The sequence below is a fragment of the Alosa pseudoharengus genome, unplaced genomic scaffold, assembly GCF_046254945.1.
Source record: "Alosa pseudoharengus isolate Yale_2024_CS ecotype anadromous, Long Island Sound unplaced genomic scaffold, YU_APseudo_1.1 YU_APseudo_1.1_scf_13, whole genome shotgun sequence".
Classification (NCBI taxonomy): domain Eukaryota; kingdom Metazoa; phylum Chordata; class Actinopteri; order Clupeiformes; family Clupeidae; genus Alosa; species Alosa pseudoharengus.
Window position 1 is genome coordinate 16133618 of NW_027468598.1, and position 10430 is coordinate 16144047.

At 45.0% G+C, this 10430-nt stretch overlaps 1 protein-coding gene across 1 annotated transcript; it reads left to right on the plus strand.

Moving 5' to 3' along the window:
• The first annotated feature begins 6879 nt into the window (after nucleotides 1-6879).
• Nucleotides 6880-9841, plus strand: lpar6a (lysophosphatidic acid receptor 6a). The gene has a single exon (XM_076282285.1). It carries the CDS (start codon nucleotides 7992-7994, stop codon nucleotides 9117-9119), a length of 1128 nt encoding a protein of 375 aa, XP_076138400.1. The 5' UTR covers nucleotides 6880-7991; the 3' UTR covers nucleotides 9120-9841.
• The last annotated feature ends 589 nt before the right edge of the window (nucleotides 9842-10430 follow it).

Below are 10430 nucleotides of genomic sequence, written 5' to 3' on the forward strand. Positions count from 1 at the left end.
ACACCAAGCATACTTTATGTAGCGTCAGCAATGAATAACCCAAGAATGCCATATATAGGCCTATTGTGTTGTCTTACCATCTTATTGGGGGCCTAGCAGCGAAGCTGCGAAGGCACCCATTGAGTTACTAGTTTTTCCTATTATTATTATTATTATAAAACTTCCGCCATTGGAGTCTATGGCAGCCCATAGAACGCCTGGCTAAAAAGTTCAGATTTTTTGGCAGAAAGTTTCGGGACACTCCACTCACCACTCACACTCATTTACAGACCTCAAACCCAGCCATCTAGCGCCACCAAAAGGTCAAAATCTGGCCGAAAATTTAACCGCTGGTCTAAAGTTATGAAATGGTGCAGTGGTATGCTGGGAAGGAAGCACAAAGAAGAAGGATGCTGGGCGACTTGACAGGTTGGTAAGGAAGGCTGGCTCTGTAGTGGGAGCTGAACTGGATTGCATCACTTCAATATCTGACAAAAGGTCCCTGAACAAACTGATCAACATCTTGGACAATGAATGTCATCAACTCTACAGCACTATTAAAAAGCAAAAGAGCTTGATCAGCTGGAGACTTCGCTTGTTTTACTAATGTCCACAGCCTAATGTTTTCACTACTGTTTTACTGCTACACTGTTTTTCATGCTATTTTAGCACACATGATCAATGGCTGCGGTCAGGCTTCTGCTACAATACTGAATGGCTTTAACCCTATTACCTCAACCTGTTCTTGCACTGACATAGTTTTTTATATCACCTTGTCTACATTATACTTTACTCTCCTATTTGTCCATATTATTTATGCTGGTCTCTAGACCTTATTCTTGCACTGTTGTACTGTTGGACTAATGTTGGACTACTTTTTGCACCTTCACCATGACACTCACTCTCTTGAGCACCTTACCATGTACACATAACTAAAGGACTATGGTTGGACTACTTTTTGCACCTTCACTATGATATTCACTCCCTTGAGCACCTTACCAGTCCCAGCCCTGTCACTACAAGCGTCTTATGCTTGATCACCCTCAAGCACATTGGACTTTTTAAAATTTAATTTATATAGTATATTTAGTATATATATTAGCGCTCTGCTAGGCCCCCGCATTGCTGCTTGCAGCTATATTTACTATTGTGATACATCCCAGTGCATCAAAATTACTGTAACAGTTTGATCACAGCCATGTAAAAGTTGTCTTTGCACCATAACCGTAAAATGCCATTGGTGTTTGTTTGATGTGGTGTCTCAATTTTCTCTTTTTTCTTACACACTGAGTAGCACAGGAGCTCGGTGGTTTCCCCATGTTACCCAACCTGTCATCACAACAGCGTTGCTCCCACTGCACCCACTGCTGTCTCTCATCAAGATGGAATGAGCTGAGGGGGGGGGGGGGCGGCTGCTGCTCCGTTGCCCCAGTGGAAGAGCCTTCGCCTGGAGGAGAGAGGCCACCCCATGTGCTTGTGTCCTCCAGGGCCTCTGTGATCTAACAACACACTGTCCATCAGCATGCTGGTTAGCAAGAATGAGATGCAGCGAGGGGAACTTTTTGATAACACCACAGCTGCAGCTTCATACTGAACGCCTCAGAGTTTTGTTTTCCTTTTCTACAATGTACAAAAACTAGACTATCACCATCTGCACAAAGACTATCACCATCAGCTATAATATGAAACATATTGCATAATTTTTCAAATTCGTCTAGTTATTTGCTGAACCGATCAATCCAGTCCAAATGCCACAGAAGAAAAGTATTAACCATGAGAGGTTGGTGATTATGTTGGCTGAAGACAGGATGATGACTGTAAGTGCACCAGAGGAAATGTAAATCATGCAAACACAGAAATGCGAGAGGAGGAAGGAAACACTCTCAACACCTGCAACGGTTTAAAGGAAGGCATGTGTATTTGGCAGAAAAAAGTGACAGATCAATCTACAGATGATGGGGAAAGAGTCTCTTTTTATCTCTCTCTCTCTCTTTGTAAATTGCTCGTTACTCCAGTCAACATCATTCACACAACAAGGCCCTCATATTGCCCAACTTACCTCTGATGTCAATGAAGTACAAATTTGTCACAGGAAACCTATCGTGAAGAAACATGAAATGATTGGGGTTGTGAAACCTTTACCTTCATGTTTTCCTTCCTTCCCAGTTTTCATTGTGAAAATCATTTGGCAACTTTAGCTATGGAAATCACACTGCTAGCAGTGTAAGCAGTAGAAATAAAACATTGTGTTATTGTGACTCATTATTAGATGAACACTTTAGCACTGGGAGACATCTGGGCACATGTGGAGTCTAAAAGCGGTGCGTAGGAGTGTCTGTCACTGTGGAGGGAACTGTTGAGGAACCACAGCTGTTGTTTCCTTGCAGCTGTCACTGTATTCTTGCAGGCTTCCTTTTTACAAGCGTGCTGGAATCAAACAGCATACACATACTCAGCCTCCATTACCCATCTCTGTTTCACATCAGTGTTATCCAAGAGCTGTGTGTTCTCCCCCACTATTTCTCCCTCTGCTGAACACACTCTCTCACACACATTCAAAAACAACACAAACAGGAATATGCTTGAAAACTCCCTCTTGGGTAATAGAATAGTGCCAGAGGAAGGCAGAGGGGCTGTAAAAAATGGTGCCTTTAAAATTCCTCACATTCTATGTTTGTCGGCGGTACCAGTGGACTGCCTGACCCTGGATGTTCCGGCCTTGATGAGAAACGTAAACAGATCCTTAAAAACTTGAGTGAAGCAACTCGGTCTGGAGACGATGGCGCGGGTGGTGCCGACACACGTCAGGAAGTGTTGATCTCATCCCTCCTGCCCATCCCACCCCCTGCCCCTGTTGCACTGCATACACTTTGAAGATGGTGAAGATGGGACAGAGTCAGCAGAGAATTCTCCCTCCCCTCAGTGCCGATGTCTCATATTTTCCCTTTGGTGGTTGAGTAAAGGTGTGGTCAGACTGTGTTGAAGCCAAGTGTGTTGCCAAGGTGATGTGTTCCTTCGTTAAGGATAATGTGCTATCACAGTTGTGCTTCCCGAAGTACCTGTCGGATAGGTATTCCTATGGGTGCTTTCCTCTGAAAAACCCACGGATGACACAATAGATGAACCACATTATTTTAAGCCAACGGGTTGAGTGTAACTGTCATCATCAGTCATCACCAGCCATTAAGTATTCAGTCTACAAAATGGGCTAAGTGCTTGACTTTCTGCTTTTGGAATACACTTAAAAGGTAACCTTTTGCACCGAAACGCTGTTATGATAAGGAGAATGCCCTAGCAGTGTGTGGTTTCTAACTGTGTCATGTAACAGGGAGAGATGTGTGTTGGCCTACTCGGCTGGAGAGCAACTGTCTTGGCCTTGGTGTTTTGACAGCTTCCTGGAATTGTAGGAAACTTCAGCAGTCCTGGGACATGAAAACCACATGTTTTTATTTAGTGGCCTATGTGAGACGCCTTTTTTCATGTGTTCAGTGGAACATTTGCACTTGCTCGCGTGCAGAGGACAATGTCATACGCTTTTTGGTGTTTTTGTGCGCCAGACAATAAAAAAAGTTTTTTCCTTGACCTTGATGCTGTTTATCTTATGGGAAAATGAACAAGAGGAGAAACAATGGTAGTGAGCTGGCCTGGGGCTTTGACCGTGTCTGTTGGATCACGTGAGCTGACCTTAGCCTTTGACTGTGTCTGTTTGATCACGTGACGTATTTGTTCATCAACGGACTCACTCCTGTGGTTTTTACGTCAAGGTATTAAAAAAGGAAAAAGGTAACACCCAGTGATGACAAATGACAATTATTCATGAAAACAAGACACCAAAAAACAACCAGACCACAGCTATTTTCACCCAGCCTGAATACACTAATCTGGAACTGTTTAGACTAAGTTTAGCCTATAGGTTTTGGTGTGAGTCCTTCAGTTACCACCAGGCTTGGAATTTCACCATTCTGGGGGCAAGGCCACTTGGCCTTCAGTTGGGCATATTTGGTGGGGGGCACAAAGGCCACATGTCAGGGCACCAAGGCCAAAGTTAACTATACAGTAGTAGACTATAAAAATGATCAAAGTTGTATTTAGCCTATTCACTGCAGTAGACCTGCATCACTGTATGAAACATTACAAAAACATGAAATGAAAACATGACATATTACATAGAACTGTAAATCATCTGACTATCTAATATTTACAGATATCTAGACTATACTTGTTGAATACATCACGTGATGCTATACATACAGCCACTCCCTAAAGTGACTGTGGGTGGCTTTTGGCCTGGAGCTGATGTCATCAGACGGTGCCCAACCTTCTCGGGGTGTTTCGACCCTTAAAGCGATGGTTCGGAGTCATTTCACCCTAGGGTCCTTTGCACCATGACCCCGAGCCAAACACCCTCCCAGAACCTTTTTCCCCTTGGTCGAACCCTGGTCGAGTAGCGCTATCAAAAACTAATGACGTTCTGCAGTCGTGATGGAACCAACTTTTATCTCGTAAATTACCCCACTAATAATGCCCTGAATGGTACAAAACTTCTGCAGTAGTAAAACTACGACCTTTAGTCCAATAACGAGGCATTAGAAAGTTTGTAAGTGCACCAGGAGTTTATTTAAATAAGATTTGCCTGATTATCTGCTACTATACCGCTGCATCGACGTTTCTTCCGTGATTTGGGAAAAGCCTGTAAAAGTCCTGGCAGGAAGCATGCATAAGGATGTAGATCCAGGAATTCACTAATATTTTGTTCGTAGTCCAGTTTGCAACAATTATTAGTTATTACTAAGTTGTAAACACTTCGAAAAAAAATATTTAAAACTGGATATACCAAAAAACGTTGATGTAATCGCTTCCTGCAAGGACTTTTACAGGCTTTTCCCAAATCACATCCTCTGTCCTCTGATTTACCTATATCTAGGCGATATTTGTAACATTTATTTTGTATTTGGCCCGTTATGAAATCATGTGGAACAATTTAAACACATTGTAAAACTTAAAGCCCAAATTTGGAGACATCCATGTATGTCGAACTTTACTGCAAATTCAAAACTGGATTACTCTTGAATGGCTAACTGTACAGGGGACTGCTTTACACCTTTGTGTTTGGTAAGGTCTCCTGTTTATTCTGATATATGGTTTGTCATGTATTAAAAGAAGGGTTCGTAAAGTATTCCACCGAGATGAATGGCTAGGGAAATCATGGGACGCAAAACCTTCAGTAGAATGTATGATTAAATTGAATTATATTATTAACTTTTCTCGCGAACCGTTCAACACAGCAATTATCGGCTAACATCGTTTAAAAGCTGAGAAAAAGCTCTTTCATTTGATACTTGTGATGTCTGTGTGATGAATAAGCTACTTCGCGAGTAGTTCAACTGAGAATGGGTGAATTTGGACGCACTTTCTTTCTTGCGCTGTCACTTTCTCCACTGCGTAAAACAGGCTAAATAAAAATCGCTATTAGTAGGACGCAAAGCAGAATATTGAAAGAAAGGGGCACCAAGGCCATCGTGGCCAACCTCTGATTTTCAAAGGGGCCTCACGGGCAACGCAAGGGGCTACGACGGCCGTCGTGGCCGCCGTGAAATTCCTACCCTGGTTACCACTGTTTGCAACAGACAATTCTGAGATGTGTCATGGCGTCAAACAGCCCTGGGGCAAATCAAGAGCCATACCTGTTAAACTCCTCACTACAGTCACTTGGTTAGAGAGGGTTAGTCACTGATGAAACATTACAGATGACTCAGTAAAGGCTAAGGCGATGTTGCCACCCTATCCAACAAAATTTTGCGTGACAGTGTTGTGCAGGAAACCCATTGTGGAAATTCTAAGGATTATGTGAAGAGTTCCTCTTTTTTTATTTGCAGATAATTAAAGTGTGTGTGTGCATGAGTGTGCCAAAAGAGGGATAGGGGTAAAAGTTGTTGAAAGTAATGTTAGAATGGCAACAGTGGGAGAACAGAAAGAAATCAACAAAGGCATGCTGTGACTTGTAGTCTCCAACTAGTGTGCCTCACTTCCTGTAGGTTCTTTGCATCTTCAAGCTAGGCTTGGTGTGGGTTCAGGGTGGAGACCGAGGTGGGAATCCAAGCGGGGAGGAGGATTGTCTGGGTGGCTCTTTGTACTTTGCTTTCATTTAGGCAGAAACAACACCGATGGAGCCTCCGCTTGTTACATGCCATTAATCCCCAAGCCAGGGCGACTCCACTTGAAAGCTGGAGGATTATCCATCAGAGTGAAGCCCTCTATTTTCACAGCTAGCCCTGCCAAATATCTCAAACGTCTGCTGGATCCATTTAAAGAGATTTTCTATCCTTGTCTCTCTTTCTCTGTGTATGTGTGTGTGTGTGAGGAGAATGTGTCAAGAGTGCTGGAGAGAGGTAATGATGTATTACCCTGTATCCCTGCTTTCCCTGGCTAAGCTCATTCATAACAATTGGCCTAATGTCTTTAAGAGCCTTTACACCAGTGAGGGTTCCTTAGGATGAGGGTGCTGGCTATAAAGATGAGGAGCTGGCTGTAACACGTTTTTTTTAGGTGTGTGTTCTTGCCAGCTCACAGGGCAATTTGAACAACTCCCCATTAGGTGCTGTTTATGGGCTTATGGTGTAAAATACTGTTTTTGTTGACTTTACTGGTTGAGACAGACCCACAGCAGACAGCATGCACACACAAATAGAGAGAGAGAGAGAGAACAGAATATAACCTGTAATGTTTTCACACTTTACCAGGCTGAAGGCCGGGGGGACTCTTTAAGGGGGTAGAAAGACTCACTCCTTGCAATGCTGACCACATGTTCCTTAACATTGAGTGTGTGCAAACAAAAAAGAGAGGAGGGCATATAAGGCTTTGGGGAGGGGCTAGGCCGGCTTTTGAAAACACTAGCAGTTCTTAAACACTCTTCTGACCAAAGGCAAAGCCTGGGATGTGAGGCAGTCCTCCGTTCTCTTACCACTTGGCGTCTCTTAAAATGTGCGAACACACACAATGCCCCTGAGGCTTCGGAGACAGGCGGAGAACGAGAGACAGAGCAGGGCGACGGAACGAGAGAGGGGAGGGCGACCAGGAAGCGGGCTGAAGAGAAAGCAGAACGCGAGGGAGGGAGACGCTCACTCAAGACTGTCACGCTCGGGACGGCGTAGGAGAGGTTTTGTCTCTCTCGATCGCAAGTGCACTCGCACAACGGTGCTTTTAAACAAAGAACCTTTTAAACCGCAGGTGCTACCAGCCACCAACGGATTTCCCATGCAACAACGGGATTTTTTTCACAAACAAAAGGACACATCTGTGACACTTGGATAAGTAGCCTACAGAAAACGTCAGACAAAGAGCGCCCGCGAAGGTAAAGAAACTTACTGGAAAAAGTTTGTAGGCTATTTTTTCTGTTCACCGTTACGGGCGATATTTTTAAAGTGGAGTTTTGATTTGTATAACTTACGCTGAAACGCTTTACTGTCTTGTGGATATATCCATCGGGAAGACCGCATTGCCTGGCGCTGGCGTGATTTCCTCTGGCTCTTAAGTCTCAGGAGCGAGTAGAGCTTTGATTTCTTTAGGCTCAGGGGCGTCTGGTGGGGAGTCTGACTGCCGGCTAAAGCAGAGGAGGATAGAAGTTGAAGAAGCTGGAGCCAGAGGCTGCAAACTCTTGGGAGGAGTTTTTTCACCATGACTTAAAGCAACTCCCCGCAAGACGCATACATACACAACCCTGGGAAGCTTTGGCTGAACAGCAAAGAATGTACCATCCAGCATTTTGATTGTAGGCTATGTAATCAGCCTATAGACCCCACCCCACCTCAAGACATCAAAAAGAACTAATCAAAGACACTTCACAGGAGATATTTTGTAAATAAGTCGTTTGAAGGAGCCACTTCTGTTTGTTGACTTTTTTTATACTTAACTGACCATTCATGGTGGACCAGGGGTTGAGAGACCAGGGGTTCATTGAGTAGCTGTTACATAACGGTCAACCCTCATCGCTGGTCCTCCTGTTTCTTTGAGACATGTACAACAGCACCCAGCTGATAGATAACATCACCCAGTCATGGGCCTACGGCAACGGCAGCACCATGCCACCGGCATTGGACATGTCGTGCCCCAAGAACGACAGCTTCAAGTACCCACTGTACAGCACAGTGTTCAGCATTGTGTTCGTGGTGGGCCTCATCACCAACGTGGTGGCCATGTACATCTTCCTGTGCTCACTGAAGCTGCGCAACGAGACCACGACGTACATGATGAACCTGGTGGTGTCGGACCTGCTGTTCGTGCTCACACTCCCGCTGCGGGTTTTCTACTTCATCCAGAGGGACTGGCCGTTTGGCGGGACACTCTGCCAGCTGTCCGTCTCGCTCTTCTACACCAACATGTACGGCAGCATTTTCTTTCTCACCTGCATTAGCGTTGACCGCTTCCTGGCTATCGTGTACCCGTTCCGCTCACGGGCGCTGCGCACCAAGCGCAACGCCCGGATTGTGTGCGCGGGCGTGTGGGTGTCAGTGCTGGCCGCAAGCCTGCCGACGGGATTCCTGCTGGATCCCACGACCCGAAAGAACAACACAAGCAGCGGTGGCGGCGGTGGCCAGTTCTGCTTCGAGAACTTCTCGTCCACGCAGTGGAAGTCGCACCTGTCCAAGGTGGTCATCTTCATCGAGACAGTGGGCTTCCTCATCCCACTGCTGCTGAACGTCTTCTGCTCGGTCATGGTTCTCCGGACGCTCCGGAAGCCCCAGGCACTGGCCCGCGGCGGCAAGCTCAACAAGACCAAGATCTTGCGCATGATCTTTGTGCACCTCTGCATCTTCTGCTTCTGCTTCATCCCCTACAACGTCAACCTGGTCTTTTACTCACTGGTGCGCACAAAGACTCTGCAGGGCTGCCAGGTGGAGTCAGTGGTGAGGACCATCTACCCGGTGGCGCTCTGCATCGCCGTCTCCAACTGCTGCTTCGACCCCATCGTCTACTACTTCACGTCGGAGACCATCCAGAACTCGATCAAGCGCAAGTCTCAGGTGGGCCGTGGCTACGACGTCAAGTTCTCCGAGGCCATGCAGTCGGAGACCTCCACCAGCCTTCGTTTCAATCTGCAGACACTCAAAGCAAAAGTCTTCAACAATGAGTCCAATGTATAAGAGGCTTTTAATGTTGGGGTGGGGTGGGTCCCGATGGGAATATGGGGAGTGATCGTTTGTGGAGAAGGACAGGGGATGTGCAAGTGAGCTCTCAGAGACCCCGAAGGCCCTGAGAGACCTACAAACAGGTGCTTGGGTGCGGATATGTGGAGAGGAGAGTTTCAAAGTTCTCAGTTCAGACAGACAAAGAAGCCACATGATGCATGATACTTGTACACATTCATGGATGTGCCATTCTACCCTTACACTCTCCATTTTTCAGATGTGAGAAAGGGGCAAATGGAATGCTTATACTCCTCTCAACTGGAACTTAAACTGAACACTGGAGATATATATATATATATATATATATATATATATATATATATATGTATGTATGTATGTATATGTGTATATATACAAAAAATGTGTGTGTAGAAATGTATTTGAGTCGGTCTTGTGAAAGTGAAAGCTAACATACATTATTTAATTTCACATTAAACCATATAATTCATTGCTCAATGCTGTTTCTGGCTACTGATCCTTTCCTGTAGGTCACTAATGACAGAGAGGTATGTAGCTTAAGCACCATGTTACTGTAACCATTAAACCAGAGCTATTAAGGGCACTTAATGTTGGAATTCACATTATATTGCACTGACATTTAATGTCTATGACCAATGCCACTCTGTATTTTTTCAAGAGGTCGTTAACCGGCCAAATAAAGCATAATGTGTCATAAAGGCATTTTCTAACAGCAACATTTTTTGCTATGTGGCATGCTTTGGCACAGACAGTTTTGAAATGTTTGAAATTGTTTCTTCTCTCAGAGAGCAGCTCTGATCCCCAGCTGGTCTTTTCTTTATTTAAGACTTTGTGACTTCGCAGCAGCACAAACCATGCACAAACCTGACACAAACATTTCAGGGGGAAAGGTTAGCAAGGTGGTGCGAAAGGAGAGTGCGGATTCCTCTTCATTTCACTCTGGGGAGTGTCTGTCTCCTGGCTTCAGAGGCGATCCCTTCCACCCAGCAGTGTAATCCACTTCCAGTTCCTTCGAGTACCAGGGACAGGAAATAGTTGAAAGACTGAGAGGATGTCACTTATTTTTAAAGTATTTCAAATAGAAGCAGTGGTATGTGACATTTTTGCTGACTAGTCTGACTAACAGGAAACGGGTGTCTTGGCCATGTTTACGGCCAGTTATTTGGCTTCATCAGCTACATTACCAAGACAAGCTAACGTAGCTAGGGGAGTTTGCTTAGAGCAAACCTAATTAGTGAGCACAGTGAGTCTGGTGAAATGTCATATGGGGAGGACGTCAGAGCCCAA

Excerpts from the sequence above, each read along its gene's own strand:
- lpar6a (XM_076282285.1), top strand. The coding sequence starts at position 7,992 with ATGTACAACAGCACCCAGCTGATAGATAACATCACCCAGTCATGGGCC.